At 49.7% G+C, this 13961-nt stretch overlaps 1 protein-coding gene across 1 annotated transcript in view; it reads right to left on the bottom strand.

Moving 5' to 3' along the window:
- Window positions 1–10883, bottom strand: part of CFAP44 (cilia and flagella associated protein 44) — a 117657-nt gene extending 106774 nt beyond the window's left edge. Inside the window, exons 1-3 of the mRNA XM_074983552.1 lie at window positions 10853–10883; window positions 7328–7447; window positions 220–372 (exon numbers count right to left, since the gene is read on the bottom strand). Coding sequence (XP_074839653.1) covers window positions 220–372; window positions 7328–7447; window positions 10853–10883 — 304 coding nt within the window. The remainder of the gene's footprint in view (window positions 1–219; window positions 373–7327; window positions 7448–10852) is intronic.
- Window positions 10884–13961: the final 3078 nt, after the last annotated feature.

Consider the following 13961-nt stretch of genomic DNA (forward strand, 5'->3'; position numbering starts at 1 on the left):
CTTACAATGTCTGGCTTCTTTCCACCTGAGAGAACTTGCTCTTTTCTGTAACTGTCCTATCTTTCTTGATTCCCTTTCCACTGTTATCTAGACAGTAAGTATAAGCAGCAAAATCATAACTGTATCATATTCTGTGCACCATTCTCCTTTTAAACTTGAATTAATGGAGACCTTGTATTGAACCAGACTATCACTGACTTAGAGGAAACCGCTGCTCACCTTCCGTTGTGAATACATTTGACTTCTCTGTGTCCAGCTCTGCTTCAGGATCTTTGGAAATATCAGACTTTTCTCCATCTGCCAAGTCTGTCTGACGTACATCATCACCAGGTATAGTCCCTTCCATACTCTCTCTTTCTGATTCTTCCTTTCCTTTATAATCAAGAACATGCCATTGAGACAAATCTGTTTCTCTTAGCCCACATCTTTTCTCATAATGCTCTTGTGATACTCGCTCAAAATACACTTGAGAGGGATAGCAGGTGCAAGCGTATGCAATAGCAGTTCACAAAAAAGTAATTTAAACATTAATATTATTGTAATTACAGTAACAAAGAAAATATTTCAAATGTGAATGAAATACAGCTCAGTGAAGCATTGTCTAGAGCTCCAGTACACCTGCTGTTGCTCACAGCTTTGCCATGCTCTATAGGGTAAAATTAACATAGTTGGTCAACTTCATCACTGCTATTCAAAATGGCAATGTTATTCTTATTCTCTATTTCTATTACAGATTATTTGGAAAGCTGTTGTTTTCCCCATGCTGCTGCTCTATCACAAATCATAAATAATATTCCAAAGTTCCACTTTATAGCTACGTCTACACTGGGATGCTACATCGACATAGCTTATTTCGATGTAGCGAAATCGAAATAAGCTATTTCGACAAACAGCATCCACACATCCTCCAGGGCTGGTGCCGTCGACGTTCAAGGTCGACGTTGGACAGCACTACATCAAAATAGGCACTGCAGGGGAGCGTTTACACACCAAAGCAGCCCAAATCGAAATAAGGGTGCCAGGAACAGCTGCAGATAGGGTCACAGGGCAGACTAGCATTTCCGGGGCAACAGCAAGCCGCTCCCTTAAAGGGCCCCTCCCAGACACACTCAGCCTGCACAGCACACGGTCTGCAGAGCCACAGGCATGCACACCCCGTGAAGCACCATGGACCCCCAGCAGCAGCAGCCAGAGGCCCACACACCCGCCCCTGGAGGACCGGTGGCTGCCCTGCTCAGTGTAGGAGGCAGCTGACCATCTTTTATTTGAGGAAGATGAGCTGTCCTCGGGGGATGAAGAAGCAGCCCCAGACCTTGCTGCCCTCCCAGCCCCCCGGCCGCATACGCCGCCAGCTGTGGAGATACCCCTCGAGCACAGACTCGTGGGAGCAGCTGGTGCTCAACGAGTGGGACAACGAGCGCTGGCTCCAGAACTTCCGAATGAGCCGGCAGACATTTCTGGAGTTCTGCCAGTGGCTCACCCCTGCCTTACGGCACCAGGCCACCCCCATGCAACGTGCCCTCACTGTAGAGAAACGGGTCGGCATCGCTGTCTGGAAGCTGGCCACTCCAGACAGCTACCAATCCGTAGGGCAGCAGTTCACCGTGGGCAAGGCCACCGTCAGGGCTGTCCTCATGGAGGTAAGAGGACTCAGGGGGAGGGGGGAAGCCGGGGGGAGCCCTGGGTGAAGCGGGGGAGCCCGGGGGGGAGGGCCAGACACACCCCGCACCGGTGCTCTCTCATGTCCTTCCCCTGCAGGTCGTCCGCGCAATCAATGCCCTGCTCCTCCACAAGCTCGTGTGGCTTGGGGACCCAGAAGCTGCCATCGCGGGGTTTGCCAGCCTGGGCTTCCAAAATTGCTTTGGGGCTCTGGATGGGACCCATATCCCCATCCGTGCCCCGGAGCACAGCGGAAGACGCTTCCTCAATAGGAAGGGATACCATTCTGTGGTCCTCCAGGCCTTGGCGGACAGCTGGGGTCGCCTCTTGGACATTTACGTTGGCTGGCCTGGCAGCACCCACGACGCCCGGGTGTTCAGAAATTTGGGTCTGTGCCGCCGGCTGGAGGCGGAGACCTACATCCCCCAGTAGGAGATCCCTGTGGGGGACACTACCATGCCCCTCTGCCTCGTCGCAGACGCGGCATACCCCCTCTGGCCCTGGCTCATGCACCCTTACACGGGCCATCTCTCAGCCAGCCAGGAGCAGTTCAACACGCACTTGAACCATACACGCCAGGTGGTCGAGCGCACTTTCGGCCGCCTCAAAGGGCGCTGGAGGTGTCTCCTCACCCGCCTGGATGCAGGCCTCACCAACATCCCCCAGGTTGTGGGTGCGTGCAGCGCACTCCACAACCTGGTGGAGAGCAAGGGAGAGGCCTTCTTCCAGGGCTGGGCTGTGGAAGCTGGCAGGGCCGACATTCAGCCACCCGCTGCCCCCAGTCACCAGGTCGACCCTGAGGGGATCCGAGTCCGGGAGGCCCTGCGGGCCCATTTTGACCAGGCTGCGGGGTGAACGCTGGCAGGGCCAGCTGAGGGTGAGCCACCCACTGCACCCCCTTCTTCCACAACACTCCCTGCCCCCACGCCCACACCACAGAGAACCCAAGAGCACCCCCCCCAACACTTCTGTGCAATAAAGGGAATATTTTTTTAAACAAAACCATGCAACCTGTATTAATTATTAACAGAAGAAGGGGGGAACTATGTACATGGGGGGGCAGGTACAAAACAGGGGTAGAACAAAAACTATTTACAAAGATGGGGGGAATATGCCCAAAGGAGGGGGCCGGAGGGGGTCTTGGGGGCAACGTCCTCAGCCACGCACCCCCTACTGTCCTGCGCCTGGTGTTGGGGGGCACGACACACGTCTCGGCCGGAGGCCCAGTCAAGGCTGCGTGGGGGCCGGAAGAACTGGCACATAGGGCCAGGCAGAGTCCGGAGGCCCATGGTCCCCCTCGGTGGCAGGCAGAGCGGTGGGCAGAGTGGCGGGGGGGCCCAAGTGCCGCACGATGTCCTGGAAGGTGCGCATGAAGGCCCCCAAGTCTCCTGGCGCCAGGCCAGCACTCGCTCCAGGAGCTCCAGCCGCCGCTCCTCCACCTGCAAATGCTGCTCGGACACCTCCAGCTGACGCCGGAAGGTGGCGAGCAGCTGGGGGTCCGTGGACGCCCGCAGATGGCTCTGCCACTGTTGGGCTCATCCTGGGGCTGGTCCATGCTCCGCCGAGGGGCTGGCCTGGTGGGATGGCCCCAATGGGCTCTCCGGGACCACGGAGACCTCGCCGGCGCTCTCCGGGCCCTCCGATGGTGCAGCTGCGGAACACAGGGGGGGAAGAAGAGTGGAGACAGCCATTAGTGTGGCCCCGAGCCATGGCCCTTGTCCCCCCACCCCTCTGCTGCTGGTTCCCCACCCCCGTCCCCAGGAGATGCTGCTGATGATGATGGGTGTCCCTCCCCCTCCCCCCCAGGGGACCCTAGGTTCCGCTCCCCCCATCCCCAGGGATGGGGCATGGCGCTGTCCTGCTCGGGGGGCAGGCGCTGATGCACTCTTCTGAGGGACATGCCACTGCTGTCCTCGGGGCCATGGTCATCTGGGTGTGTGGAGGGCCCTGGTCATGTCTCTTGTCCCCGACCCTTAACCACGGGGGTGTGCACCGGGGGGTACATACCTGACGGTCCACTCCCACGGTCACGGGACACCCATCGGGCGGATGCCCTGCTGGAACTGCGGGAGGGGAAGTCGATTTGGAGCTCCCCGTCGCTGGAGGCCTCCTCCTCCTCCTCCTCCGGTGTCCCGGGGTGGGCTCCTGGGGGGGCCCCTGGGGTACACGGCTGGCCTCCGGGGCAGACTCCATCTCCAGGGCCTGCTGGGGCTCATCGTCCAATGTGTCAAGGTTGGCTGGGGGGGAGGAGGTGTACCGGGGGACCCTGAGCTCCCTGTAAAAAGGGCAAGAGGCAGAGGCAGCCCCAGATTGGCTGGCCGTGTCCCAGGCCCGGGCGTAGCCCTGCGGCAGCTCTTTTACCTTACTCCTGACATGGTCAGGCGTGCGGGCAGGGTGACCCCGGGCAGCCAGGCCTTCGGGCAGCCGAGCAAACGCATCCGCGTTTCGCCTCTTGCTCCCCATTACCTGGAGCACCTCCTCCTCGCTCCAGAGCCCCAGCAGGTCCCGGATCTCGGCCTCCGTCCAGGAGGGGCCCCATTGCCTCTTCCCCCGCTGGCTGGCAGGCTGGGAGCCCTGGGTCCCCTGTGGGCACTTGGGGGGCTGGCTGGATGCCATGGGGTGCAGGGTGGTGGGGTGGGGCTGCTGAGGACGTGCAGGCTGTGCACTTGGCTGTGCTGCTGCCTGCACAAGCTCTCAGCTTCCTGCACAGGAAATAAGGGGGCGAGGAGCTTTAAGGGGCTGCTGCACACGGCGACCATAGAGCTCAGGGGCTGGAGAGAGCGTCTCTCAACCCCTCAGCTGATGGCCACCATGGAGCAGCCCGCTATTTCGATGTTGCGGGACGCGGATCGTCTACATGTGCCCTACTTCGACGTTCAACGTTGAAGTAGGGCGCTATTCCGATCTCCTGATGAGGATAGCGACTTCGACGTCTCGCTGCCTTACGTCAATTTCAACTTCGAAATAGCGCTCGGCACATGTAGATGAGGCGGGCGCTATTTCGAAGTTGGCATGGCTACTTCGAAATAGCCGGCTAGTGTAGATGCGGCTTATTTGTTGTATTTTGATATACTGCCACTTCCCGTTTTCTTTAGAAAAACCATATAAACTAATTAAACACATTATACTACATGAATGTAGTGCTGTTATTAATATTTTAAATATATAAGAAGTTGGAAAATTAAATGACTGGAATATATTTGGAAACCTGAGGAAAGAGAATATCTAGTGTTTAAAGTAAGGCAAGTGAGCGCGAGAAGTGACTCCTTGGATGACATATTTTGCCTAATTATGCCTCAGCTTCTACATCTGTAAAATAGGGACAATAATAGCAACCTTTTTTCAGCGCTGAGAAGCTCAGAAAAAAAAGAGCTATAACTGCAAAATGTAATTATACCGTAAGAGCTAGTTATGGAACCCTAAACCATGTCGAACATAGCTGATTTCATTTTGCATTCACACTCTCAATCAGTCAATATTTGTAGGAAACATTTGGACCAGAGAAGACTTTCAGCCAAACTGAAACTTTCACTAAGTCTGGATAGGTGTGGAGGGAGTGGGGCTGACTTTTGTGCTTTCATAACAAACTTTATAGAGTCATAGATTGTAAAGCCAGGGCAGATCACTCTTATCTGAATAACATAGACCATAGGACTTCACTGAAATAAGTGCTGTTTGAATCAGATCTTAGCTGGACTTAAAAATTGCTAGGGATGGAAAATCCTCTACAACCCTGTGGAAATTGTTGCAGTGGTTAATTATCCTTACTGTTCAAAATTCACACCTTTTATTACTGATCTGAATGTATTTAGCTTCAGCCTCCAACAACTGGATTTGTCATACCTTTCTCTGCTACAATGAAGAGCACATTATCAAATATGCGTACCCCATACAGATACTTATAAACTGGTCAAATCATCCTTTCAATTTCTCTTTGTTGAACTCAATAGATTGAGCTCCTTGAATTATCACTACAAACATGTTTTCCAACGTCCGTTTTAATGATTCTTGGGCTCTGATCAGAAACCTCTCCACTTTACAAACATCTTTCTGGAATTGTGTAGACCCGTACTGGACACTATTATTCCAGTAGGGGTCACACCAACACCAAATACAGACATAACATAATCTCCCTAATCCTGCTCAATATCACCTGTTTCTGCATTCAGAACTGTATTACCCCTCATGGCCATAGCATCACACATTCAGCTGACTACCCACCATGAACCGCAAGTCTTGCTCAGAGTCACTGCTTCCCAGGATAGAGTTTCCCATCTTGTAACTGTGGCCTGCATTGTGTTCCTACATGTACGCTCATCCCTTGTTAAACAAGTACTTTACTTACGAGTGCTCTCTAAAACGAGGGACACATATATGTATCTTTGTTCACTAGACAAGTTACCTTCCCCCACCCCCTGCTAATATGAGCCTTACCCCACTCCCCACAGAGCCAACTTGCCACAGCCTGAAACCCCGCTGGACCTGCTTAACCAACCTGCCTCAGCCTGAACTCCCCGCCCTCCCCACAGTCCCAACCTGCCTCCGCCTGAACCCCCTGCCAGCCCTGCAGACCCAACCTACCTCATCCTGAACCCCCCCACCCTCCCCATGGACCCAACCCACAGCAGCCTCAACCCCCTGCCAGCTCCACAGCCCCAACCTGCCTTCCCTGCAGACCCAATCCACTGCAGCCTGAACACCCCCGCCCACCACACGGTTCAAACCCGCCACAGTTTGAACCCTCCCGCCCTCCCTGTGGACCCAACCCACTACAACCTAAGCCCCCTCCCCTCCTCGCTCACCCCATGGATCCAACCCGCCACCAGGCTTTAACCCTCCCTCCTGCTCATGGCCCTAAACTGCCCCAGCCTTTAACCCTCCCCAACCCGCACCCCCCAACCAAGGTTCACTTACCTTTAAAAAATAGCGCCACCTGCTGCCACTCCTTCACTGAGTTATGAGCACTTGGAATGAATCAGACTTTTACATGTATTTTAATGGGAATTGAGTGTCTCTCTTACAAGTTTTCACCTATGAGCAGAAATTTGGGAACCAATTGTGCTCGTATGGTGAGGGATGAATGTATAACTTTACATTTGGCTATATAAAAGCATGTAATCCAGACTTCTCTATATCAGTGTCTTGACAATGGATCTGATTTCGTGACAAATGGATTGTTGGACATTGTTGAACACCTTCTCCCTATCCCTTATCCAATACATGAAGCTAAATGAAATATGGCCAGTTAGGTTTTCAGTTCTCCTTTGAAAATGGAACCTCACACCCAGCTCCAGTTCACCTTTTAGTTCACAACTTCCTACCAATTATTGTACTTTTCTACAGCTTCAGTTTTTAATTTGAAGGACTTTGCTAGAAAAGTGAGTTTCACATGGCTCTTTTCTCCAGGATCAGTGGCCTTACATCCTGGTTTCTTTTACAATGTTTAACGTTGTTCCACTTGGGAGAACTTACTCTTTTCCACAATTTTCCTCTCCTTTCTCGATTCCTTCTTTAATTCTGTCTAGCAGAGTAACTACGAGTAGTAAGAACATCACCACAACATACTCTACCCACCATGGAATTTGTAGAAAATATTGAGTTAATGGAGATTTTGGATGATATCTGAAATGTTAAACTATCATTAAATCTGGAGGAAACTTCCACTCACCTTCCATTGAAGACTCATTTGGCTTCTCTGTGTCCAGCTCTGTTTCAGGGTCTTTGGAAGAGTAAGACTTCTCTCCATCTTCTGTGCCCTGTTGTCTTGATTCCTCTGAGTCTTCCTTTTCTTTATGAACAAGAGTATGCAACTGAGACAAATATCTGTTTGTTAAGCTGCCTACTTCACTATAAGCACTACATGATGATAGCTCACTGTTCTCATGAGGGGACAGCAGATGCTAGCATTTGCAACAGCAATTCTGCAGAATTTAATTTTTTTAAAGTTAACCTTCTTGTATTTATTATTATTACAAAGAAAAATTTTCCCACTACATCTCAAGTGTAACTCAGAACAGTGTGGCCTATAATTCTAGTAGTCTTCTGTTGCTCGCTGCTTTGCAGCAATGTGAAATTAACACGACTTACAAATTATTCAGAACACTGGAAGGTTTGTTTGTTTGTTTGTTTGAACTGAAGCTTAGGTGTGAATTTGCCATTGTTCTGTTGTTGTTGTTGCTGCTGCTGCTGCTGCTGCTGCTGCTGCTATAGAAAACTATTGATAACAGAGATGAGCACTGGACCTTTTACAAGAGAAAGGAACTCAAATTATAGACTTCAAGTAGTAGTAGTCTGCAATCACTCGTTAACTGCCAATAAAATTTTATATTAAAAAAAAAGGAACTTCATAAGGTAATTCAATGTACAAGTTCTGCTGTCAGTAATATAATTAGCCAGCCTCAACCATGGTCAGGAAAAGAGAATGTTAGATTGTTTTAGTCAGATAAGTCAGGAGTAGAAAAAGCACGACCATTGCAACCAGATGGAACTCTTCCATGGTGCAGTACAATTCTTCTCATCCTCATCCTTAATTTGGATGTGTAACAAGACCACTTAGATCAAGATGGAGCACAACATTTATGGGACCTGCCATCTCTGCAAGATGCAGTTCTGTATTAAATATAAGAGTTGCTGAAATCTACTCTATTTTAGAAAATTAGACATGGCCTGGAGCTCCTTCCAAACTGTAGAAGCAGCAGTCAACTGGCTGGAACTTGGGTGCCCTTCATTAACAGAAAAGCTTGTTTTGGGGGTGATGTTACCTCAAAGGAATGGGTAGAGTTTGGGAATTTGTACTTATGGCAGGTTGCAATGTGGTTATGTTAAAATACAACTATGACAGAATATTAGGCCATGATTGGTAAATAAAAAACAGCAACAGCTCAGTTTCCCTGTCCCCTTCCACAGTTTCATAGGGAAAGGTTACAAAAATATACTGTAATCGCTTGTGAAACACAGAGGAAGAGAATGCCTTTTGGACAATTGGGCTCTATATCCAGGATCATCAGACTGGGATTTGATTCCATTTATTGTATTTTGGTAACAGTAATTTCTTTTAGCTTCTTTTTACAAACATTATTCTTTAATGTGGAGAACTTAATAGTTATGTCATTCTGTTTTTTTCTGTCAACCGACAGGTTTCTGTGTTCAGAAGTGGGGGGAGGAGATGGGTTTCTCATATGTATACAAAGAAGAGTCCTGTGGCACCTTAAAGACTCACATGTATACTAAAACAGTGGTGATAACTGCCCAAGTGTGCTGAGAAATTTCATCAATTTCCCCTCTCCATGGCTCCTTGCAGAGCCACCAGGGGTACACAGGAGAGAGCGGGAAACTGAAGACCCTGCTTGACTGCCTGCTGGCACAGGACTGGTCAATTTCCCCCTGCGGTGACTTTCTGCAGACCTGCTGCATGAGGAAATCCTGACCCCACAAGAGACCATTCACATCAGGAGGCAGCTGGTAAGGAGAGAGGGGTGAGAGCCTGGTAGATCTCAAACATAGTTTAAATACCACTGGCAAGGAAGGGAGCTTGCTTTCTGGGGGAGCCTCCTCCCGTCCCCCCCCACCCCGAGTAATAGAGTAACCACTGGAATTTTCCGTGGTTACTCAATTACTCAACATCTCTAGCATTGGGCGCATTCACTTGCCTGCCTTTTTTTTTTTTTGACATGTCAAAGGCAGTGTTTTATGTGGTGGATCTGTAACATTAACACATTTGATTCTGGTTTAGCTTGTTGCAAACCTTTCTAGTAAGACTGCAACCACAGTAAAGATAAGTAAACGTGACATTAATGAGCAATCCACACAGCTGAAAAATGTGGATATGCTGTGGAACTGTTTGTCTCATTGAAGTGTGTTACTGAAGAGGTTCGCAACCACTGGTCTAGAAACACTTGTTAGTGTTTAAGGTGCCACAAGACTCTTCATTCTTTTTTGCTTAAACAGACAACGTAGCTATGCCTCCGAAACAATAAACATACAGTTCATCATTAAATCTAATTTAATCTAACTCTATAAATGGTCAGAAAGACATTATTAGAAATTTCTTTTTATAAAACCATGAAATAAAATACAAAGCAAATCTACCACTATAAAGGATAAAAAATTACTTGATTTCTGTCCATAGCAATAATAATAATAATTATTATTATTAAAGAACTCTTTAAAACATACATAAAACAAGTAATCTGACAAGCTTCCACTACACTAATAATTTGGAAGTCATGCTGTATGAAAGTACGTAACTGTTGAGCCGTGTAATTGATTCATTGGCAACTGGCAATGATTAATCTGAAAGCAATAGCCATTGGATGTGATATTTCCAAACATTCTGAATCTGAGAAATCACTGGACAAGAGGCTTGGGATTATTAACAAAAGTAAAATGTATAAACAGAGCTGAATGGATCTCACAGCTGTATCAGTGCATGCTGCCCTTGGTTTCTTAGAATCTGTATCAGAACTTTTACTTGTTATTAATATTAAGTTAATCACTTAAATTAAGAAAAAGAGACATTTATTAGTAAAGGGCATCATACTCTTAACTAGGCAGACAGATCCTACAGCAGCTTCAAAGGGAAGCGGGGGAACACAACTGCACACACACAGGCAGGAGGTTCTGGGCTGCATGCTGAGCACAGAACAGAAGAATGGCCCTACAGGGTCGGACCACAGGTCCATCGAGCCCAGTATCCTGTCTGCCGCCAGTGGCCAAGGTCAGGCGCCCCAGAGGGAGTGAACAGAATAGACAGTCACTGAGGGACCCCTCTCCTGTCATCCATCTCCACTCTCTGACAACAGCGGCTAGTGACACCATCCCTGCCCATCCTGGCTCACAGCCAGTGACGGACCTACCCTCCATGAGTTTATCTAGCAGGACGTTCTCCCCCAGGCGGCTGAGTGCCCGTGAGTTCCTTGCGAGCGGGACACCTCAGCCTAGCGCTGCTGGGAAAAGGGGGCGGGTTCCCCAGCCGCCAGGGGCGACCCCACCCCTGGGCTGCCTCCAGCTCCAGCAGTGGCTGCGCGGTGGGGACGGGCCTGTGGAAGGCTGAGGGCTCTGCTGCGGGGAGAGACCCGATGGGTCTCTGGGGGCTGCACTGGGTGTCCTCGAGGCTCGGCACCGGAAGGGGCCCGGCGTGGCGCGGGGAACCTACAGGAGGCGAGGGCTTGGGATGGATTTTTCCGCTCTGTACCTGACGCGCCCAGCGGCCCTTCGGCCTCCATCTCTGTTTTACCTGGTTGCTAGGCAGCCGCTTCCGGGGCCCAGCGCCTCCTGGGAATTGTAGTTCCAACGGCCGAGCCGCGGGCTGGCCCGCATGCTCAGACGGGCCCTCGGCAAGGTGATATGAGTCGGGAAAGTCGGCGCACGCGCAGAGCAGCCCAGGAGAACGTCTTCTAGGGTGCAGAGGGAGGGGGATGGTTAAGAGGACTTTTTCATCGAGCTTCATTGCCAAGTCTCCCGGAATCCCGAGTGGGTGGTATTGCTGTGAATGGCGTCCGGTCGGGAGAGTTGGCAACTGTAGGGTTTTTCTATGAGGCCAAACTTGTGTCATAAAGTTTTAACAGATTATCCCCCCCATATATGCACATGCCGAGCAGTACTGGTTGAGGGGCTTCTGGGGGGTGGGCGATAAGTTGTTGGCGGTTACTGATATAATTTGAAGACCAGCAAAAAGTTGTTTAAAGGGGTGTAACGTTTGTGTTTAACATTCTCAACTTTCAAGTAATTTTGAAATAACATTCGTGCTTATTGGGGTTCTTTTTATGATTATTATTGAGCAGTGGGGTCATCTTAGAATGGTAAGACCACTTCCCTGTTTTCAGCTGTTATGATCCTGTGTAATGAAGATACAATTACCTCATTGCAACCCCAGTAAGAGCTGTGTGCATACTCATACCTCTTCTCTTTAAACTGGAGTTAGGCCCAAACTGCAACATGTAGTTTACATGTGACTTTGTCACTCCTTTTGAAAGACTAAGATAAATGTTTTACAAAAAGTGCATTGTATAGAATTATTTGAAAACTCATAATTTGCTGATTGTTATTTCTCTGATAAAGTACAGGTGGCAGCATTGTGCAAAAAATGATAAAATTATACTGTATGCCTTGTGGGTTATCCTGGGAAGGAGCAAGGCTAAGGGAGTAAACCCTGACAGAAAATCCAGAGGGGAGTCCTAAGGCGGTTCTGTGCCAACTTCTGGCATTGGCCCGGCAACTCCTGCAGCTGAGCTGGTACCAGACGTAGAGGTTATCCTCTCCTTTGGACTGTATCAGTAAAGCCGAGAGGGGAACACTGGCGTCTGGGCAGCCCAGGGTACCAAAAAATTGCCCAGCCTCGTGCCTGGAGAGGTACTCCAGCATCGCTTAACAGCATTGAACCAACACGGGAGGTAACAGATACTGGTTATAAGCTCTTGCTCGATTGGTGTAGAGAACGAGCGCCAGGGGTTACCTTCGACAGTGGGAGAGATCGTCACATCTCACTGGACAGTCACAGCCCGCCTCAAGCTGGGCAGCCCCCAACCAGTAGGGTACTGTCCCGCCACAGTTCCCCTGCCTCACTGGGTGTGTGAGGCTTAAGGTTTCCAAACTTGACAAGTGACTGAAATTTGAGCACCAGGCAAACCAATAAGAAAATCAACAAGAAAAGGAAACCATCAAAGTTTTAAGCTTGCTTGCTGGAATGTGCAGACCATGCTGACCGGTTTGACTGAAGATCTTCAGGACATCAGTGACACCTGAAAGACCACTGTCATCAATGAGGAACTGAAGAGGCTCCAAGTTGACGTTGCTGCTCCGCAAGAGACGCGACTCGCAGATTTGGGATCTCTGAAGGAAAAGGACTACACCTTTTTCTGGCAGGGTAAAGCCCAAGAAGAACCCAGGGAGCATGGTGTTGGCTTTGCCATCAGAAACACCCCTCTAGAAATGGTGGAATTAGTCATGGGCAGATCAGAAAGACTCCTTCAGGTCATACTTCAAACTTGCGCCGGTCCTGTCCACCAGATCAGCGCTTATGCTCCAACCCTGTACGCCACGCCGGAAGTAAAAGACAAGTTCTATGACGTGCTTAGTGCTGCCATAGCGCAAATACCTGCTTGCGAACAACTGTACATTTTTGGTGACTTCAGTGCAAGAGTTGGAGCCAATCGTGACTCATGGCCTTCCTGCTTAGGCCACTTTGGTGTGGGAAAAATGAATGAAAATGGACAGCGTCTTCTCAAACTTTACACGTACCACAATCTGTGCATCACAAACACATTCTTCCAAACCAAGCCACAGCACAGAGCGTCAGGGAGACACCCATGCTCGAAACACTGGCATCAACTAGACGTGGTCATGGCTAGACGTGATAACCTCAAAAACATCCTTCTGGCACACAGAAGCGCCAGACTGCAATACAGATCACTTGCTAGTTTGCTCCAAACTCAAGGTGATTGCCAAGAAGCTGTACCACTCTAAACCAACTGGAAGGCCCCGCGTTGATGCCAGAAAGGCGGCAAACTCAGAGAAAGCCAAAAAGTTCAGAGAGACTCTCGAGGAGAATCTGCGCAGCAGCCCTGGGGGGTGCTGATGTGACATCCAGATGGCAGCATCTGATGGATACAATTTACAACACGGCTTTGTCGGTGTTTGGAAGAAGAGCCAGAAACACATGTGACTGGTTCAAAGCTAACTCTGATTAGATGATTCCAGCCATCAAAAAGAAGCGCGCTGCACTCCTGGAGCCCAAAAGCTCACCGAGCCAGAGTACCCTGCAAGCACTCAGAGCAGCCAGAAAAACAGTACAGCAGACAGCCAGGCGCTGTGCCAACAACTACTGGCTCGAGCTATACAGCAGCATCCAGACCAGTGCTGACTTTGGTAATCTCAAGGGAATGTACAAGGGCATCAAGAAGGCATTAGGACCCACCCAGAAAAAGATGGCACCTCTGAAATCCAAATCTGGTGAAGTCATTGCTGACAAAGCCAAACAGATGGAGCACTGGGTTGAGCACTACTCTGAGCTGTACTCACTCGAGAACATTGTGGCTGATACAGCCCTCGATGCCATCGAGCTCCTACCAGTAATGGACGAACTGGACCAGGAACCAACTGCGAATGAACTGAAGAAAGCCATCGATAGCATTGCAGTAGGAAAGGCCCCGGGCCAGGATGGTATACTACCAGAGGTAATCAAGTGTGCCACAGACACTCTCCTGGAACCCCTACATGAGCTACTGTACCTGTGCCGGAGAGAGGGAGAGGTTCCACAGTATATGCACGACGCTCACATCATAACCTTCTATAAGAACAAAGGA

The sequence above is a fragment of the Carettochelys insculpta genome, chromosome 1 (genome assembly GCF_033958435.1).
Source record: "Carettochelys insculpta isolate YL-2023 chromosome 1, ASM3395843v1, whole genome shotgun sequence".
In the NCBI taxonomy this organism is placed as follows: Eukaryota; Metazoa; Chordata; order Testudines; family Carettochelyidae; genus Carettochelys; species Carettochelys insculpta.